This window comes from Telmatherina bonti (assembly GCF_933228915.1).
Source record: "Telmatherina bonti genome assembly, chromosome: 7".
Classification (NCBI taxonomy): Eukaryota; Metazoa; Chordata; class Actinopteri; order Atheriniformes; family Telmatherinidae; genus Telmatherina; species Telmatherina bonti.
The window spans coordinates 3,996,171-4,018,867 of record NC_136625.1 but is presented as its reverse complement, the minus strand read 5'-3'; the positions used below and the strand labels follow the sequence as shown (position 1 = coordinate 4,018,867).

Here is a 22,697-nt window from a genome sequence, read left to right as displayed (position 1 = left end):
TCCCACAGGTCGGAAAGGGCGACGTTTAACACTGGAGAGCGCCTGGATGGAGGACTGTGAACAGGCTTTTCAGGACTTAAAAGCTTGTCTCGTAAGTGCCCCCACACTTGCTTTTGCTGATTTTTCATTGCCTTTTATTTTAGAAGTTGACGCAAGCCACTGTGGACTTGGAGCGGTGTTATCGCAGGAGCAAGGAGGTCGTGTGAGGCCAGTCGCATATGCTAATAGGAGTCTCCATGCTGCTGAAAAGAACTACAGTTCCATGAAGCTTGAAATGCTTGCCATGAAGTGGGCCATGGCAGAAAAATTTAAGGATTATCTCTGGGGACATAAGTGCATGGTGTGGACAGATAATAACCCGCTGCGTCATCTGGATACGGCTAAGCTAGGGGCAACTGAGCAGCGATGGGTGGCAGAGTTATCGGCATTTGACTATACTGTCAGGTATCGTCCCGGTCGGATTAATCAAAATGCTGATGCTTTGTCCCGGCAGGACACCAGTGGAAGCCGGGACCAGTTGGAGCAGTTCCTTCCTGGCACGGCCCTACCACAGGATTTACATAAGGAGGTTGCTGGTTCAACTCAAGCAGCTGTTCAGTCCCTTACTGCCTTGCCAGTTTGAACTCATGCTGACCTTGGAGTACTTCAAAGAGCAGATCCCACAATCGCAGCATTTCTGGAGTTCTGGCAGCAGCAGAGAGTACCAAGCCGCGCGGAAAAGGAAGAACTGAGTGCTGAAGTGCGTGGCTTGTTTAAGCAGTGGGACTGGATTGTTCAAAAAGAGGGTCTCTTGTACCGCCGCCTTCGGAGGCCTGATGGTGGGGAGGAAGTCCTACAGCTTATTCTTCCTGAAAGCTTGAGAGCAGAGGTGTTACAGGAGCTGCATCAGAATCATGGGCACCAGGGCATAGAGCGGACAACAGAAGTGGTGAAACAGAGGTGTTTTTGGCCTGGTATGGACAATGACGTGAAAAACTGGTGCCAGCGATGTGAACGCTGTGTTATCTCAAAAAATACTCAGCCAACAGTTCGAGCACCTATGGGTCACCTGCTTGCTGCAAAACCAAACCAGGTGTTGGCCATTGACTTCACTTTCTTGGAGCCTGCTCGTGATGGACGAGAGTTGATAATGGTGATGACAGACGTTTTTTCAAAGTTTACTCAAGCTATTCCAACCTGTGACCAGAAAGCGTCCACCGTAGCTAAGGTCTTGGTTCGAGAATGGTTTTGTCGTTTCGGGGTTCCAGCCCGTATACACTCTGACCAGGGGAGGAACTTCGAAAGTGTCTTGGTACATCAGCTATGTGAGTTGTATGGGGTCCAGAAGAGTCGAACCACACCCTATCACCCACAGGGAAATGGGCAGTGCGAACGCTTTAATCGGACAATGCACAACTTGCTCCGCTCGCTTCCCCCAGAGGAAAAGCGTAACTGGCCAGAACACCTCCCTCAATTGATTTTCCATTATAATGCCACAGCCCATCAGTCCACCGGAGAATCACCGCACTTCCTTATGTTTGGACAGGAACCAAATCTGCCTGTGGACTTCCTCTTAGGACATTTCCCAGAGATCACTGCTGGCAGAGTGTGCGATTGGGTGGCGGAGCATAGGAGGAGGCTTGCAGTGGCTATGGATCTGGCCCGAGATCGCATGGAGTCTGCAGCCCGGAAGAGGAAAGACAGGCATGATGAAAAAGTGCGATGTGTACCATTAGAAGTTGGGCAACGGTTCTATCTTCGTGAAGTGGGGCCAGGACGTCGTAAGATCCAGGATGTGTGGGGGTCTGTGGTGTACCAGGTGGTAAAGGCCCCGTACCCAGATGGAGCAGTATACTCTATTGCCCCAGAAGATGAACCTCATCGCATCAGACAGGTGCATCGCACCTCACTTAAGCCTGCACTGTTATCTAATGAGACCTGTTTGGAGGTGTGGCCACAAGGAGCAGATGACAGTGACACCAGTGAGGATGACAACTCGGGATCCTGGTTTGTGTTACGACACACCAATGTTACGCCATTGCGGGTGGTGGAGCCTTTGCAGCCAGATGTGGAACTTGCTCCTGCTCCCATATGTGCATCCCAGGATCCGCAGAGTACTGGGGCAGTACCTCGTAAATCATCACGAAAGAACGCGGGGAAACATGGTAACCTCTATCACCTTCCAGTACCAGTCAAGAGCAAGGACCAGAGGGTTGTTGCCTCTCCTCTGATCCAGGGTGCCAGTAGTTCTGCTGCCGCTGTCTTCAGACCCTGGTCATAAGATTAATCGGTGAGACACCGATTCAGTTGGTGGGGGGAGGATGTAACCAGGTTATGGACTAGCTGGAGTAGGTGGTTGGGTTTCCCACTGTGGGTGATGCACGTGAACGCATCTTCAGCGGTGCGTCTTCCCCTTCCCCGTTACGTTCGACTCCTGTGATTAGTGATCGATAAAAGGTGTGCACGCCAAAGGGTTTCTGGCTGCTGGAATGAATGAGGTGTTGGAAAGGAGTCGGTGGTGGTGTCCAGAGCTCCGTTTGAATAGGGGATCAAACTGATCAAGTGAGTAGCTACGTTCTTATTGCAGTATGTGACTTAAGGATGGGATGAGTTTAATCTGTGCGTTTTCTATTTGCAGTGGGCCTCTGCTGTTTAATTTATGCTCTCGCTCTTAATATACAATCGGTCAGTGCTGCGTATGTACAGTGCTCAGTAAATCTTAACTGCAGTTTTTGTATTATTGGTGCCCGATGACTTTGGGTTAGGTTAAGTGGACGACTTAATTTCTTTACTAATGTTTGGTTTTGTTACTAATTTTGGTTTGTTGTGTTATTTTGTTTTTTTTTGGGGGGGGGGGGTTCAGTTAACCTGATCTAAGCCTGTCTGGTGCTTTATGTCTCTAGAAATTGAGCTATAGCCCATCTTAAAAGAGTTGTCATTATAAAAAAAACCACATTTTTTTTACAAATAGTTTGTCTGATAAAACATGTTTTTACTACCTATTTTTGAATCTGTTCCTTCAGTTGCCACACCTACCTGCTTTTGTAGTTCGTCCTAGGTTTGGACTGATGGTGATTTAGGTTGGCGTGCTTTTTTATATCTTTACACCATCAATAAAGGTAGAACTCAGTTACACATGTAACCAGGTAGACATGTAACCAGTTAGCAAGTAACCAGGTAGACATGTAACCAGTTAGCGTGTAGTCAGGTAGACATGTAACCAGTTAGCAAGTAACCAGGTAGACATTTAACCAGGTAGCAAATAACCAGGTAGACATGTAACCAGTCAGCATGTAACCAGGTAGACATGTAACCAGGTAGCAAGTAACCAGGTAGACATGTAGCCAGGTAGACATGGAACCAGTTATCATGTAGCCACGTAGACAAGTAACCAGTTAGCATGTAGCCAAGTAGACATGTGACCAGTTAGCATGTAGCCGGGTATACATGTAACCAGTTAGCATTTAGCCGGGTAGACATGTAACCAGTTAGCATGTAACTAGCTAGACATGTAACCAGGTAGACATGTAACCAGGCAGCATGTAACCAGGTAGGCATGTAACCAAGTAGACATGTGACCAGTCAGACATGTAACCAGGTACACCTTTAACCAGGTAGACATGTAACCAGTCAGACATGTGACCAGGTAGCATGTAACCAGGTAGACATGTAACCAGTTAGCATGTTACCAGATAGACATTTAACCAGTTAGCAAGTAACCAGGTGGACATGTAATCAGATTGATATGTAACCAAGTACACATGTAAGTAAGTAGACATGTAACCAGTCAGACATGTGACCAGGTAGCATGTAACCAGGTAGACATGTAGCCAGGTAGACATGTAACCAGTTAGCATGTAGTCAGGTAGACATGTAACCAGTTAGCAAGTAACCAGGTAGACATGTAACCAGGTAGCAAGTAACCAGGTAGACATGTAGCCAGGTAGACATGTAGCCAGTTAGCATGTAACCAAGTAGACATGTAACCTGTCAACGTATGGCCAGGTAGACATGTAACCAGTTAGCAAGTAACAAGGTAGTATTTAACCAGTTAGCAAGTAACCAGGTAGACATGTAACCAGGTAGCATGTAACCAGGTGGACATGTTGCCAGGTTACATGTCTACCTGGTTACTTGCTAACTGGTTAAATACTACCTTGTTACTTGCTAACTGGTTACATGTAACCAGGTAGACATGCAACCATGTAGACATGTAACTAGGCAGCATGTTACCAGGTAGACATTAAACCAGTTAGCATGTAACCAGGTAGACATGTAACCAGGTAGCATGTAACCAGGTGGACATGTAACCAGGTCAACATTTAACCAGGTAGGATGTACCCATGTAGACATATAACCAGTTATCAAGTAACCAGGTGGACATGTAACCAGGTAGAAATGTAGCCAGTTAGCATGTAGCCAGGTAGACATTTAACCAGGTGGACATGTAGCCAGGTAGACATGTAACCAGTTAGCAAGTAACCAGGTAGACATGTAACCAGGTAGAAATTTAACCAGGTGGACATATAACCAGTTCGCAAGTAACCAGGTGGACACGTAACCAGGTACACATTTAACCAGGCAGCATGTAACCAGGTTGACATTTAACCAAGTAGCATGTAACCAGAAAGCATGTAACCAAGTAGACATGCGACCATGTAGACATGTAACTAGGCAGCATGTTACCAGGTAGATATTTAACCAGTTAGCAAGTGACCAGGTAGACATGTAACCAAGTAGACATGTAACCAAGTAGACATGTAACCAGGAAGACATTTAACCAGGTGGACATGTAACCAAGTAGACATGTAACCAGGTAGACATTTTACCAGGTAGCATGTGACCAGGTAGACATGTAATAAGGTAGCATGTAACCAGGTATACATGTAACCAGGTAGACATGTAACCAGGTAGATATTTAACCATGTAGAAATGTAACCAGGTAGCATATAACCAGGTAGACATTTAACCAATTAGCATGTAACAAGGTAGTATGTAACCAGTTAGCATGTAACCAAGTACACATGTAACCAGGTGGACATGTAACCAAGTAGACATGTAACCAGGTAGACATTTTACCAGGTAGCATGTGACTAGGTAGACATGTAATAAGGTAGCATGTAACCAGGTGCACATGTAACCAGGTAGACATGTAACCAGGTAGCATGTAACCAGGTAGACATGTAACCAGGTAGACATGTAACCAGGTAGCATGTAACCAGGTAGACATGTAACCAGGTAGACATTTAACCATGTAGAAATGTAACCAGGTAGCATATAACTAGGTAGACATTTAACCAATTAGCATGTAACAAGGTAGTATGTAACCAGTTAGCAAGTAACCAGGTAGACATGTAACCAGGTAGACATTTAACCAGGTGGACATATAACCAGTTCGCAAGTAACCAGGTGGACACGTAACCAGGTACACATTTAACCAGGCAGCATGTAACCAGGTTGACATTTAACCAAGTAGCATGTAACCAGAAAGCATGTAACCAAGTAGACATGCAACCATGTAGACATGTAACTAGGCAGCATGTTACCAGGTAGATATTTAACCAGTTAGCAAGTAACCAGGTGGACATGTAATCAGGTAGACATGTAACCAAGTACACATGTAACCAAGTACACATGTAACCAAGTAGACATGTAACCAGGAAGACATTTAACCAGGTGGACATGTAACCAAGTAGACATGTAACCAGTCAGACATGTGACCAGGTAGCATGTAACCAGGTAGACATGTAGCCAGGTATACATGTAACCAGGTAGACATTTTACCAGGTAGCATGTGACCAGGTAGACATGTAACCAGGTAGACATTTTACCAGGTAGCATGTGACCAGGTAGACATGTAATAAGGTAGCATGTAACCAGGTGCACATGTAACCAGGTAGACATTTTACCAGGTAGCATGTGACCAGGTAGACATGTAATAAGGTAGCATGTAACCAGGTGCACATGTAACCAGGTGCACATGTAACCAGGTAGACATGTAACCAGGTAGACATTTTACCAGGTAGCATGTGACCAGGTAGACATGTAATAAGGTAGCATGTAACCAGGTATACATGTAACCATGTAGACATGTAACCAGGTAGACATGTAACCAGGTAGATATTTAACCATGTAGAAATGTAACCAGGTAGCATATAACCAGGTAGACATTTAACCAATTAGCATGTAACAAGGTAGTATGTAACCAGTTAGCATGTAACCAAGTACACATGTAACCAGGTGGACATGTAACCAAGTAGACATGTAACCAGGTAGACATTTTACCAGGTAGCATGTGACTAGGTAGACATGTAATAAGGTAGCATGTAACCAGGTGCACATGTAACCAGGTAGACATGTAACCAGGTAGCATGTAACCAGGTAGACATGTAACCAGGTAGACATGTAACCAGGTAGCATGTAACCAGGTAGACATGTAACCAGGTAGACATTTAACCATGTAGAAATGTAACCAGGTAGCATATAACTAGGTAGACATTTAACCAATTAGCATGTAACAAGGTAGTATGTAACCAGTTAGCAAGTAACCAGGTAGACATGTAACCAGGTAGACATTTAACAAGTAGCATTTAACCAGGCAGCATGTAACCAAGTAGACATGCAACCATGTAGACGTGTAGCTAGGCAACATGTAACCTGGTAGACATTTAACCAGGTGGACATATAACCAGTTAGGAAGTAACCAGGTAGACATGTGACCAGGTAGACATGTGACCAGGTATCCAGGCAGCGGTGTGTCTGGGTTTTCTACTTGTAGTGGAGGATGCTCCACAGCTTTTTGAATCTATCTCCCTCATTTTTTATTTTCTTCTTTAAAACTCTGCGTTTTGCTTTTGTCTGCTATCAAGGTCGGAGGTTACATTTGTCTCTATCTGTAAACGATCACATGACGCCCTGTGTCCTCCATATTTTCATTACACGGTTGAAACAAACTTTACTAAATAAGCTTTAATTATACTGACACATATGGAAAACCACGTCATGAGAGCATCAGAGAGTAGTGTCATGATACAGCTGTTGTTTTATAGTTTATAGTTATTAGTTTTATAATATTTAGGTTTCGTGTTATTTTGGATGGAAACACAGCAGATTCTTCTCAAACAGCTGAATCTTTTTCAACACCAGACCTGCTGGTTTCAGGCTCCCTGAATGTCACATTTCACATTATTTAAGATGTTTCAACTACTTCAAACAGAAAGCTTTCCAATCAGGAAATTTTCTGCAGAGAAAGAAAAGAGTTTATTTATTTGAGCCAAACAGAGACACAACTGTTGAAACGTATGTTGAAGCCTGTGATGGACGTCTAGCCTGTCCAGGTGTACCTGTCTCTCACCTGATCGCTCGGATCCACTCCAGCTTCCCCTTGAGCCTTAACTGAACTGAGCGCTTCGGAAAATGAATAAATGAATGTTTGTGTTTGTATCAGCACCACATACAGTAAAGGAAAAACACATGGCTAATCCTGACAGGTTTATTTAGGACTTTTTAGTGTCTCATTCACAAACGAACAAGAAAAACATTCTGCCTTTCTAAACGCAGATGTTTGATCTGAATGCTTAACAACGGAAATGAAGATTAATCTGAACGGTGTGATGATTACCAGGCTGAGAAACAGGACTCAGTTCAACATGGTGAACTATGACAGAAACTGTTTCATGGATCAGAAGAAACACAAACACTCCCATGATGCACGGCAGATTGTTACTGTGGAGACGGCGGCTTCTTGTTCAACAAACGTCTCTGAAGACGAGTGGAAACACGTTTCTAGATCTTGTGGAAGCTGCACCACAATGGTAAATCAAAAGCAATGAAGCAGCAAAACATAAAGTTTGCCATCTTTGTTGATCCAGTTCTGCTGCAGAAACCTTCCCAGAATATCCAGTAACATGCCAGGTGAGGGTGTCAGGGTTGGGTACAACAGCAGCTGGACAGGACCTGGCTTTCCTCTGTCATCCAAACTCCATCAGACAGTCATCAGTAAGCTCATCAACTTTTTTCATTGATGGATTGTGAAGAACTTTGGTCTTTCCTAGTCTACAGAGCAGAATGTTGGAACAAAACTCAGGACGTCTGGAATAATCTGGAAAGGGACGAGGACAAAAACCAGTGTTGGGACCTTCCACTTCTCAGCCAGGAGAAACCATCATGACACCAGGAGAACTGGACCCAGAGCCTCAGACGGCATTCAGGTGGAGTGACGTGGGTGTTGGGACTTTTACATCGAATTATCTCCTCCAGGAAGTCTGGTTAATCCTGCAGGATGATCAGGACCTCATGATGACATGTCTGGGTCTTAGAGAAGACAAGAACCAGGAAGGGATGGATTTGGAAGGACTGGACTCAGATTTTTCTGGAAAACTAAACACTTCAGGATCACCATGGAAACCCAACTCCATCCAGCTTCTGTTGCAGCAGGTTCTGGATGCGGTTCTGGTTTCTGATGGAGCGTTTCTGGGACTTCTCTCTGCTGCAGACGTTTAATGCGAACATGTTCTACTGGTTATCAGGTCAACGTGATCCTTCATCTTTGTTGTCATGGAAACGCAGCAGTTCTGGATTCTGCTGCGAGCCGTTACCATGGGAAACATCTGGACTTCTCCTGCTGACATCTGCTGGATGACAGGAGGTCAAACAGCTGGACTTCCTGAGTGTGCCTGAATGCAGCTGCAGGTCTTCTTCAGTTTTCTTGCAGGTACTGAGCAGAGAACGCCTCCAGCTGAGTCTCCAGCTCCGTCGCTCGGTTCCTGCAAACATCAAGCTTCAGACCGTTAAGGCGTCCAACAGCACAGCCGTCATCTGGAACTCAGAATGAAGCTGCAGGAGGAAAATCCCTGGCTGTGTCTTCTTCATCTGGCAGGTAACTCCCTGCTGCCGTCTGAGCGCTCACCTGAAGGCCTTGGACCTCCTCTGGATGTTCTCCAGCCTCTGGATCCTGAAGCTCAGCTGTCGGATGTTTCCCTCCAGCTCGGCATCACTCAGGTCCACTCTCTGAGTCAGACGGCTGAACGTTGACGACAACTCCCTCAATCACAGAGACAAACAGGTGTTAGAGTCTCAGGCTGTCGCCAGGTGTCGGCAGGCGTGTGTCTGCTGGGGGCGGGGCTTACTTGTACACCTGTTGGCTGCAGGAGGTGCTGGTGACAGGTATGACCGTTTTTAATCGAGAAGTAGCGTGTTGCACAAACTGCTGCTTCAGAGCGCGCTCTCTGCTAGCATCCGTCCAGGTGAGTTTCTCGTACAGGTAGAGCAGACCGTAGAGGGAGATGGAGAGCGCGATGATCCGCCAGCCCACCGAACGGTACACCTGTAGCAACAGTACACACCTGTAGCAACAGTACACACCTGTAGCAACGGAAACACACCTGTAGCAACAGTACACACATGTAGCAACAGTACACACCTGTAGCAACGGAAACACACCTCTAGCAACAGTACACACCTGTAGCAACAGAAACACACCTGTAGAAACAGTACACACCTGTAGCAACGGAAACACACCTGTAGCAACAGTACACACATGTAGCAACAGTACACAGCTGTAGCAACGGAAACACACCTGTAGCAACAGTACACACATGTAGCAACAGTACACAGCTGTAGCAACGGAAACACACCTGTAGCAACAGCACACACCTGTAGCAACAGCACACACCTGTAGCAACAGTACACACCTGTAGCAACGGAAACACACCTGTAGCAACAGTAAACACATGTAGCAACAGTACACAGCTGTAGCAACGGAAACACACCTGTAGCAACAGTACACACCTGTAGCAACAGTACACACATGTAGCAACGGAAACACACCTGTAGCAACAGTACACACCTGTAGCAACAGTACACACATGTAGCAACAGTACACACCTGTAGCAACGGAAACACACCTGTAGCAACAGCACACACCTGTAGCAACAGTACACACCTGTAGCAACAGTACACACCTGTAGCAACAGAAACACACCTGTAGCAACAGTACACACCTGTAGCAACAGTACACACCTGTAGCAACAGAAACACACCTGTAGCAACAGAAACACACCTGTAGCAAAAGAAACACACCTGTAGCAACAGTACACACCTGTAGCAACAGAAACACACCTGTAGCAACAGCACACACCTGTAGCAACAGCACACACCTGTAGCAACAGCACACACCTGTAGCAACAGTACACACCTGTAGCAACGGAAACACACCTGTAGCAACAGAAACACACCTGTAGCAACAGAAACACACCTGTAGCAACGGAAACACACCTGTAGCAACAGAAACACACCTGTAGCAACGGAAACACACCTTTAGCAACGGAAACACACCTGTAGCAACAGAAACACACCTGTAGCAACAGCACACACCTGTAGCAACGGTACACACCTGTAGCAACGGAAACACACCTGTAGCAACGGAAACACACCTGTAGCAACGGAAACACAACTGTAGCAACAGAAACACACCTGTAGCAACAGAAACACACCTGCAGCAACAGAAACACACCTGTAGAAACGGAAACACACCTGTAGCAACAGAAACACACCTGTAGCAACAGAAACACACCTGTAGCAACAGCACACACCTGTAGCAACAGTACACACCTGTCGCAACGGAAACACACCTGTAGCAACGGAAACACACCTGTAGCAACAGAAACACACCTGTAGCAACGGAAACACACCTGTAGCAACAGAAACACACCTGTAACAACAGAAACACACCTGTAGCAACAGAAACACACCTGTAGCAACAGAAACACACCTGTAGCAACAGCACACACCTGTAGCAACAGTACACACCTGTAGCAACGGAAACACACCTGTAGCAACGGAAACACACCTGTAGCAACGGAAACACACCTGTAGCAACAGAAACACACCTGTAGCAACGGAAACACACCTGTAGCAACGGAAACACACCTGCAGCAACAGAAACACACCTGCAGCAACAGAAACACACCTGTAGAAACGGAAACACACCTGTAGCAACAGTACACACCTGTAGCAACGGAAACACACCTGTAACAACAGTACACACCTGTAGCAACAGTACACACCTGTAGCAACAGAAACACACCTGTAGCAACGGAAACACACCTGTAGCAAAAGAAACACACCTGTAGCAACGGAAACACACCTGCAGCAACAGAAACACACCTGTAGCAACAGAAACACACCTGCAGCAACAGAAACACACCTGTAGCAACAGAAACACACCTGTAGCAACAGAAACACAACTGTAGCAAAAGCACACACCTGTAGCAACAGTACACACCTGTAGCAACAGTACACACCTGTAGCAACGGAAACACACCTGTAGCAACGGAAATACACCTGTAGCAACAGAAACACACCTGTAGCAACGGAAACACACCTGTAGCAACAGAAACACACCTGTAGCAACAGAAACACACCTGTAGCAACGGAAACACACCTGTAGCAACAGAAACACACCTGTAACAACAGTTCACACCTGTAGCAACAGAAACACACCTGTAGCAACAGTACACACCTGTAGCAACAGAAACACACCTGTAGCAACAGTACATACCTGTAGCAACGGAAACACACCTGTAGCAACAGTACATACCTGTAGCAACGGAAACACACCTGTAGCAACAGCACACACCTGTAGCAACAGCACACACCTGTAGCAACAGTACACTCCTGTAGCAACAGTACACTCCTGTAGCAACGGAAACACACCTGTAGCAACAGTACACACCTGTAGCAACGGAAACACACCTGTAGACACAGAAACACACCTGTAGCAACGGAAACACACCTGTAGCAACAGAAACACACCTGTAGCAACGGAAACACACCTGCAGCAACGGAAACACACCTGTAGTAACAGAAACACACCTGCAGCAAAAGAAACACACCTGTAGCAACAGAAACACACCTGTAGCAACAGTACACACCTGTAGCAACAGAAACACACCTGTAGCAACAGTACACACCTGTAGCAACAGTACACACCTGTAGCAAAAGGAACACACCTGTAGCAACAGAAACACACCTGTAGCAACAGAAACACACCTGTAGCAACAGCACACACCTGTAGCAACAGTACACACCTGTAGCAACGGAAACACACCTGTAGCAAAAGCACACACCTGTAGCAACAGTACACACCTGTAGCAACGGAAACACACCTGTAGCAACAGTACACACATGTAGCAACAGTACACAGCTGTAGCAACGGAAACACACCTGTAGCAACAGAAACACACCTGTAGCAACAGTACACACATGTAGCAACAGTACACAGCTGTAGCAACAGAAACACACCTGTAGCAACAGTACACACATGTAGCAACAGTACACAGCTGTAGCAACGGAAACACACCTGTAGCAACAGCACACACATGTAGCAACAGTACACAGCTGTAGCAACGGAAACACACCTGTAGCAACAGAAACACACCTGTAGCAACAGTACACACATGTAGCAACGGAAAAACACCTGTAGCAACAGTACACACCTGTAGCAACAGTACACACCTGTAGCAACAGAAACACACCTGTAGCAACAGTACACACCTGTAGCAACAGTACACACCTGTAGCAACAGAAACACACCTGTAGCAACAGAAACACACCTGTAGCAACAGTACACACCTGTAGCAACAGAAACACACCTGTAGCAACGGAAACACACCTGTAGCAACAGAAACACACCTGTAGCAACAGCACACACCTGTAGCAAAGGAAACACACCTGTAGCAACGGAAACACACCTGTAGCAACAGAAACACACCTGTAGCAACGGAAACACACCTGTAGCAACAGAAACACACCTGTAGCAACGGAAACACACCTGTAGCAACAGAAACACACCTGTAGCAACAGTACACACCTGTAGCAACGGAAACACACCTGTAGCAGCAGAAACACACCTGTAGCAACGGAAACACACCTGTAGCAACAGAAACACACCTGTAGCAACAGCACACACCTGTAGCAACAGGACACACCTGTAGCAACGGAAACACACCTGTAGCAACGGAAACACACCTGTAGCAACTGAAACACACCTGTAGCAACAGAAACACACCTGTAGCAACGGAAACACACCTGCAGCAACAGAAACACACCTGTAGCAACAGAAACACACCTGCAGCAACAGAAACACACCTGTAGAAACGGAAACACACCTGTAGCAACAGTACACACCTGTAGCAACGGAAACACACCTGTAGCAACAGTACACACCTGTAGCAACAGAAACACACCTGTAGCAACGGAAACACACCTGTAGCAACGGAAACACACCTGTAGCAACGGAAACACACCTGCAGCAACGGAAACACACCTGTAGCAACAGAAACACACCTGTAGCAACAGAAACACACGTGTAGCAACAGAAACACACCTGTAGCAACAGCACACACCTGTAGCAACAGCACACACCTGCAGCAAAAGTACACACCTGTAGCAACGGAAACACACCTGTAGCAACGGAAACACACCTGTAGCAACAGTACACACCTGTAGCAACAGAAACACACCTGTAGCAACAGAAACACACCTGTAGCAACAGTACACACCTGTAGCAACAGAAACACACCTGTAGCAACAGAAACACACCTGTAGCAACAGTACACACCTGTAGCAACAGTACACACCTGTAGCAACGGAAACACACCTGTAGCAACAGTACACACATGTAGCAACAGTACACAGCTGTAGCAACGGAAACACACCTGTAGCAACAGAAACACACCTGTAGCAACAGTACACACATGTAGCAACAGTACACAGCTGTAGCAACAGAAACACACCTGTAGCAACAGTACACACATGTAGCAACAGTACACAGCTGTAGCAACGGAAACACACCTGTAGCAACAGCACACACATGTAGCAACAGTACACAGCTGTAGCAACGGAAACACACCTGTAGCAACAGAAACACACCTGTAGCAACAGTACACACATGTAGCAACGGAAACACACCTGTAGCAACAGTACACACCTGTAGCAACAGTACACACCTGTAGCAACAGAAACACACCTGTAGCAACAGTACACACCTGTAGCAACAGTACACACCTGTAGCAACAGAAACACACCTGTAGCAAGAGAAACACACCTGTAGCAACAGTACACACCTGTAGCAACAGAAACACACCTGTAGCAACGGAAACACACCTGTAGCAACAGAAACACACCTGTAGCAACAGCACACACCTGTAGCAAAGGAAACACACCTGTAGCAACGGAAACACACCTGTAGCAACAGAAACACACCTGTAGCAACGGAAACACACCTGTAGCAACGGAAACACACCTGTAACAACGGAAACACACCTGTAGCAACGGAAACACACCTGCAGCAACAGAAACACACCTGTAGCAACAGAAACACACCTGCAGCAACAGAAACACACCTGTAGAAACGGAAACACACCTGTAGCAACAGAAACACACCTGTAGCAACAGAAACACACCTGTAGCAACAGCACACACCTGTAGCAACAGTACACACCTGTCGCAACGGAAACACACCTGTAGCAACGGAAACACACCTGTAGCAACAGAAACACACCTGCAGTAACGGAAACACACCTGTAGCAACAGAAACACACCTTTAGCAACGGAAACACACCTGTAGCAACAGAAACACACCTGTAGCAACAGCACACACCTGTAGCAACAGTACACACCTGCAGCAACAGAAACACACCTGTAGCAACAGAAACACACCTGCAGCAACAGTACATACCTGTAGCAACGGAAACACACCTGTAGCAACAGCACACACCTGTAGCAACAGCACACACCTGTAGCAACAGTACACACCTGTAGCAACGGAAACACACCTGTAGCAACAGTACACACCTGTAGCAACGGAAACACACCTGTAGCAACAGAAACACACCTGTAGCAAAGGAAACACACCTGTAGCAACAGAAACACACCTGTAGCAACGGAAACACACCTGCAGCAACGGAAACACACCTGTAGTAACAGCACACACCTGTAGCAACAGCACACACCTGCAGCAAAAGTACACACCTGTAGCAACGGAAACACACCTGTAGCAACGGAAACACACCTGTAGCAACAGTACACACCTGTAGCAACAGAAACACACCTGTAGCAACAGAAACACACCTGTAGCAACAGTACACACCTGTAGCAACAGAAACACACCTGTAGCAACAGAAACACACCTGTAGCAACAGTACACACCTGTAGCAACAGTACACACCTGTAGCAACGGAAACACACCTGTAGCAACAGTACACACATGTAGCAACAGTACACAGCTGTAGCAACGGAAACACACCTGTAGCAACAGAAACACACCTGTAGCAACAGTACACACATGTAGCAACAGTACACAGCTGTAGCAACAGAAACACACCTGTAGCAACAGTACACACATGTAGCAACAGTACACAGCTGTAGCAACGGAAACACACCTGTAGCAACAGCACACACATGTAGCAACAGTACACAGCTGTAGCAACGGAAACACACCTGTAGCAACAGAAACACACCTGTAGCAACAGTACACACATGTAGCAACGGAAACACACCTGTAGCAACAGTACACACCTGTAGCAACAGTACACACCTGTAGCAACAGAAACACACCTGTAGCAACAGTACACACCTGTAGCAACAGTACACACCTGTAGCAACAGAAACACACCTGTAGCAACAGAAACACACCTGTAGCAACAGTACACACCTGTAGCAACAGAAACACACCTGTAGCAACGGAAACACACCTGTAGCAACAGAAACACACCTGTAGCAACAGCACACACCTGTAGCAAAGGAAACACACCTGTAGCAACGGAAACACACCTGTAGCAACAGAAACACACCTGTAGCAACGGAAACACACCTGTAGCAACAGAAACACACCTGTAGCAACAGAAACACACCTGTAGCAACGGAAACACACCTGTAGCAACAGAAACACACCTGTAGCAACAGCACACAGCTGTAGCAACAGTACAGACCTGTAGCAACGGAAACACACCTGTAACAACGGAAACACACCTGTAGCAACGGAAACACACCTGCAGCAACAGAAACACACCTGTAGCAACAGAAACACACCTGCAGCAACAGAAACACACCTGTAGAAACGGAAACACACCTGTAGCAACAGAAACACACCTGTAGCAACAGAAACACACCTGTAGCAACAGCACACACCTGTAGCAACAGTACACACCTGTCGCAACGGAAACACAGCTGTAGCAACGGAAACACACCTGTAGCAACAGAAACACACCTGTAGCAACGGAAACACACCTGTAGCAACAGAAACACACCTTTAGCAACGGAAACACACCTGTAGCAACAGAAACACACCTGTAGCAACAGCACACACCTGTAGCAACACTACACACCTGCAGCAACAGAAACACACCTGTAGCAACAGAAACACACCTGCAGCAACAGTACATACCTGTAGCAACGGAAACACACCTGTAGCAACAGCACACACCTGTAGCAACAGCACACACCTGTAGCAACAGTACACACCTGTAGCAACGGAAACACACCTGTAGCAACAGAAACACACCTGTAGCAACAGAAACACACCTGTAGCAACGGAAACACACCTGTAGCAACGGAAACACACCTGTAGCAACAGAAACACACCTGTAGCAACAGAAACACACCTGTAGCAACGGAAACACACCTGTAGCAACAGAAACACACCTGTAGCAACAGTACACACCTGTAGCAACGGAAACACACCTGTAGCAGCAGAAACACACCTGTAGCAACGGAAACACACCTGTAGCAACAGAAACACACCTGTAGCAACAGCACACACCTGTAGCAACAGGACACACCTGTAGCAACGGAAACACACCTGTAGCAACGGAAACACACCTGTAGCAACTGAAACACACCTGTAGCAACAGAAACACACCTGTAGCAACGGAAACACACCTGCAGCAACAGAAACACACCTGTAGCAACAGAAACACACCTGCAGCAACAGAAACACACCTGTAGAAACGGAAACACACGTGTAGCAACAGTACACACCTGTAGCAACGGAAACACACCTGTAGCAACAGTACACACCTGTAGCAACAGTACACACCTGTAGCAACAGAAACACACCTGTAGCAACAGAAACACACCTGTAGCAACGGAAACACACCTGTAGCAACGGAAACACACCTGCAGCAACGGAAACACACCTGTAGCAACAGAAACACACCTGTAGCAACAGAAACACACGTGTAGCAACAGAAACACACCTGTAGCAACAGCACACACCTGTAGCAACAGCACACACCTGCAGCAAAAGTACACACCTGTAGCAACGGAAACACACCTGTAGCAACGGAAACACACCTGTAGCAACGGAAACACACCTGTAGCAACAGAAACACACCTGTAGCAAATGAAACACACCTGTAGCAACGGAAACACACCTGTAGCAACAGAAACACACCTGTAGCAACAGTACACACATGTAGCAACGGAAACACACCTGTAGCAACAGTACACACCTGTAGCAACGGAAACACACCTGTAGCAACAGTACACACCTGTAGCAACAGAAACCCACCTGTAGCAACAGTACACACCTGTAGCAACGGAAACACACCTGTAGCAACAGTACACACCTGTAGCAACGGAAACACACCTGTAGCAACAGAAACACACCTGTAGCAACGGAAACACACCTGTAGCAACAGAAACACACCTGTAGCAACGGAAACACACCTGCAGCAACGGAAACACACCTGTAGTAACAGAAACACACCTGTAGCAACAGTACACACCTGTAGCAACAGTACACACCTGTAGCAAAAGGAACACACCTGTAGCAACAGAAACACACCTGTAGCAACAGCACACACCTGTAGCAACAGTACACACCTGTAGCAACGGAAACACACCTGTAGCAACAGCACACACCTGTAGCAACAGTACACACCTGTAGCAACGGAAACACACCTGTAGCAACAGTACACACATGTAGCAACAGTACACAGCTGTAGCAACGGAAACACACCTGTAGCAACAGAAACACACCTGTAGCAACAGTACACACATGTAGCAACAGTACACAGCTGTAGCAACAGAAACACACCTGTAGCAACAGTACACACATGTAGCAACAGTACACAGCTGTAGCAACGGAAACACACCTGTAGCAACAGCACACACATGTAGCAACAGTACACAGCTGTAGCAACGGAAACACACCTGTAGCAACAGAAACACACCTGTAGCAACAGTACACACATGTAGCAACGGAAAAACACCTGTAGCAACAGTACACACCTGTAGCAACAGTACACACCTGTAGCAACAGAAACACACCTGTAGCAACAGTACACACCTGTAGCAACAGTACACACCTGTAGCAACAGAAACACACCTGTAGCAACAGAAACACACCTGTAGCAACAGTACACACCTGTAGCAACAGAAACACACCTGTAGCAACGGAAACACACCTGTAGCAACAGAAACACACCTGTAGCAACAGCACACACCTGTAGCAAAGGAAACACACCTGTAGCAACGGAAACACACCTGTAGCAACAGAAACACACCTGTAGCAACGGAAACACACCTGTAGCAACAGAAACACACCTGTAGCAACGGAAACACACCTGTAGCAACAGAAACACACCTGTAGCAACAGCACACACCTGTAGCAACAGTACACACCTGTAGCAACGGAAACACACCTGTAACAACGGAAACACACCTGTAGCAACAGAAACACACCTGCTGCAACAGAAACACACCTGTAGCAACAGAAACACACCTGCAGCAACAGAAACACACCTGTAGAAACGGAAACACACCTGTAGCAACAGAAACACACCTGTAGCAACAGAAACACACCTGTAGCAACAGCACACACCTGTAGCAACAGTACACACCTGTCGCAACGGAAACACACCTGTCGCAACGGAAACACACCTGTAGCAACAGAAACACACCTGTAGCAACGGAAACACACCTGTAGCAGCAGAAACACACCTGTAGCAACGGAAACACACCTGTAGCAACAGAAACACACCTGTAGCAACAGCACACACCTGTAGCAACAGGACACACCTGTAGCAACGGAAACACACCTGTAGCAACGGAAACACACCTGTAGCAACAGAAACACACCTGTAGCAACGGAAACACACCTGCAGCAACAGAAACACACCTGTAGCAACAGAAACACACCTGCAGCAACAGAAACACACCTGTAGAAACGGAAACACACCTGTAGCAACAGTACACACCTGTAGCAACGGAAACACACCTGTAGCAACAGAAACACACCTGTAGCAACAGTACACACCTGTAGCAACAGAAACACACCTGTAGCAACGGAAACACACCTGTAGCAACGGAAACACACCTGTAGCAACGGAAACACACCTGCAGCAACGGAAACACACCTGTAGCAACAGAAACACACCTGTAGCAAAAGCACACACCTGTAGCAACAGTACACACCTGTAGCAACGGAAACACACCTGTAGCAACAGTACACACCTGTAGCAACAGAAACCCACCTGTAGCAACAGTACACACCTGTAGCAACAGTACACACCTGTAGCAACAGAAACACACCTGTAGCAACAGAAACACACCTGTAGCAACAGCACACACCTGTAGCAACAGCACACACCTGTAGCAACAGTACACACCTGTAGCAACGGAAACACACCTGTAGCAACGGAAACACACCTGTAGCAACAGAAACACAGCTGTAGCAACGGAAACACACCTGTAGCAACGGAAACACACCTGTAGCAACGGAAACACACCTGCAGCAACGGAAATACACCTGCAGCAACAGAAACACACCTGTAGCAACAGAAACACACCTGTAGCAACGGAAACACACCTGTAGCAACAGAAACACACCTGTAACAACGGAAACACACCTGTAGCAACAAAAACACACCTGTAGCAACGGAAACACACCTGCAGCAACGGAAAAACACCTGCAGCAACAGAAACATACCTGTAGCAACAGAAACACACCTGCAGCAACAGAAACACACCTGTCGCAACGGAAACACACCTGTAGCAACAGAAACACACCTGTAGCAACAGTACACACATGTAGCAACGGAAACACACCTGTAGCAAGAGTACACACCTGTAGCAACAGTACACACCTGTAGCAACAGTACACACCTGTAGCAACAGAAACACACCTGTAGCAACAGAAACACACCTGTAGCAAAAGCACACACCTGTAGCAACAGTACACACCTGTAGCAACAGTACACACCTGTAGCAACGGAAACACACCTGTAGCAACAGAAACACACCTGTAGCAACGGAAACACACCTGCAGCAAGAGAAACACACCTGTAGCAAGAGAAACACACCTGTAGCAACAAAAACACACCTGTAGCAACAGTACACACCTGTAGCAACGGAAACACACCTGTAGCAACGGAAACACACCTGTAGCAACGGAAACACACCTGTAGCAACAGAAACATACCTGCAGCAACAGAAACACACCTGTAGCAACAGAAACACACCTGCAGCAACAGAAACACACCTGTAGCAACAGAAACACACCTGTAGCAACAGAAACACACCTGCAGCAAGAGAAACACACCTGTAGCAACAGAAACACACCTGTAGCAACAGAAACACACCTGCAGCAACAGAAACACACCTGTAGCAACAGTACACACCTGTAGCAACGGAAACACACCTGTAGCAACAGAAACACACCTGTAGCAACGGAAACACACCTGTAGCAACAGAAACACACCTGTAGCAACAGCACACACCTGTAGCAAAAGTACACACCTGTAGCAACGGAAACACACCTGTAGCAACGGAAACACACCTGTAGCAACGGAAACACACCTGTAGCAACAGAAACACACCTGTAGCAACGGAAACACACCTGCAGCAACAGAAACACACCTGTAGCAACAGAAACACACCTGCAGCAACAGAAACACACCTGTAGAAACGGAAACACACCTGTAGCAACAGTACACACCTGTAGCAACAGAAACACACCTGCAGCAACAGAAACACACCTGTAGCAACAGAAACACACCTGTAGCAACAGAAACACACCTGCAGCAAGAGAAACACACCTGTAGCAACAGAAACACACCTGTAGCAACAGAAACACACCTGTAGCAACGGAAACACACCTGTAGCAACGGAAACACACCTGTAGCAACAGAAACACACCTGTAGCAACGGAAACACACCTGCAGCAACGGAAATACACCTGCAGCAACAGAAACACACCTGTAGCAACAGAAAGACACCTGCAGCAACAGAAACACACCTGTAGCAACGGAAACACCTGCAGCTACAGAAACACACCTGTAGCAACAGAAACACACCTGTAGCAACAGAACACACCTGTAGCAACAGAAACACATCTGTAGCAACAGAAACACACCTGCAGCAACAGAAACACACCTGTAGAAACGGAAACACACCTGTAGCAACAGTACACACCTGTAGCAACAGCACACACCTGTAGCAACAGAAACACACCTGTAGCAACAGAAACACACCTGCAGCAACAGAAACACACCTGTAGCAACAGAAACACACCTGCAGCAACAGAAACACACCTGTAGCAACAGAAACACACCTGTAGCAACAGAAACACACCTGCAGCAAGAGAAACACACCTGTAGCAACAGAAACACACCTGTAGCAACGGAAACACACCTGTAGCAACGGAAACACACCTGTAGCAACAGAAACACACCTGTAGCAACGGAAACACACCTGCAGCAACGGAAATACAACTGCAGCAACAGAAACACACCTGCAGCAAGAGAAACACACCTGTAGCAACAGAAACACACCTGTAGCAACGGAAACACACCTGTAGCAACGGAAACACACCTGTAGCAACAGAAACACACCTGTAGCAACGGAAACACACCTGCAGCAACGGAAATACAACTGCAGCTACAGAAACACACCTGTAGCAACAGAAACACACCTGTAGCAACAGAACACACCTGTAGCAAAAGAAACACATCTGTAGCAACAGAAACACACCTGCAGCAACAGAAACACACCTGTAGAAACGGAAACACACCTGTAGCAACAGTACACACATGTAGCAACAGCACACACCTGTAGCAACAGAAACACACCTGTAGCAACAGAAACACACCTGCAGCAACAGAAACACACCTGTAGCAACAGAAACACACCTGCAGCAAGAGAAACACACCTGTAGCAACAGAAACACACCTGTAGCAACAGAAACACACCTGCAGCAACAGAAACACACCTGTAGCAACAGTACACACCTGTAGCAATAGAAACACACCTGTAGCAACAGAAACACACCTGCAGCAAGAGAAACACACCTGTAGCAACAGAAACACACCTGTAGCAACAGAAACACACCTCTAGCAACAGTACACACCTGTAGCAACAGAAACACACCTGCAGCAACAGAAACACACCTGCAGCAACAGAAACACACCTGTAGAAACGGAAACACACCTGTAGCAACAGTACACACCTGTAGCAACGGAAACACACCTGTAGCAACAGAAACACACCTGTAGCAACGGAAACACACCTGTAGCAACGAAAACACACCTGTAGCAACGGAAACACACCTGTAGCAACAGTACACACCTGTAGCAACGGAAACACACCTGTAGCAACAGTACACACCTGTAGCAACAGTACACACCTGTAGCAACAGAAACCCACCTGTAGCAACA

General features: G+C 46.7%; 1 protein-coding gene across 1 annotated transcript in view; it reads right to left on the bottom strand.

The window, feature by feature from the left end:
* Window positions 1-8,677: 8,677 nt before the first annotated feature.
* The window catches only part of LOC306758898 (mitofusin-1-like), a gene marked incomplete at both ends in the record, with an annotated part of 51,050 nt that continues 37,030 nt past the window's right edge, over window positions 8,678-22,697 (bottom strand). The window contains 3 exons of the mRNA XM_079244323.1: window positions 8,678-8,744; window positions 8,888-9,022; window positions 9,108-9,304. Coding sequence (XP_079100449.1) covers window positions 8,678-8,744; window positions 8,888-9,022; window positions 9,108-9,304 — 399 coding nt within the window. The remainder of the gene's footprint in view (window positions 8,745-8,887; window positions 9,023-9,107; window positions 9,305-22,697) is intronic.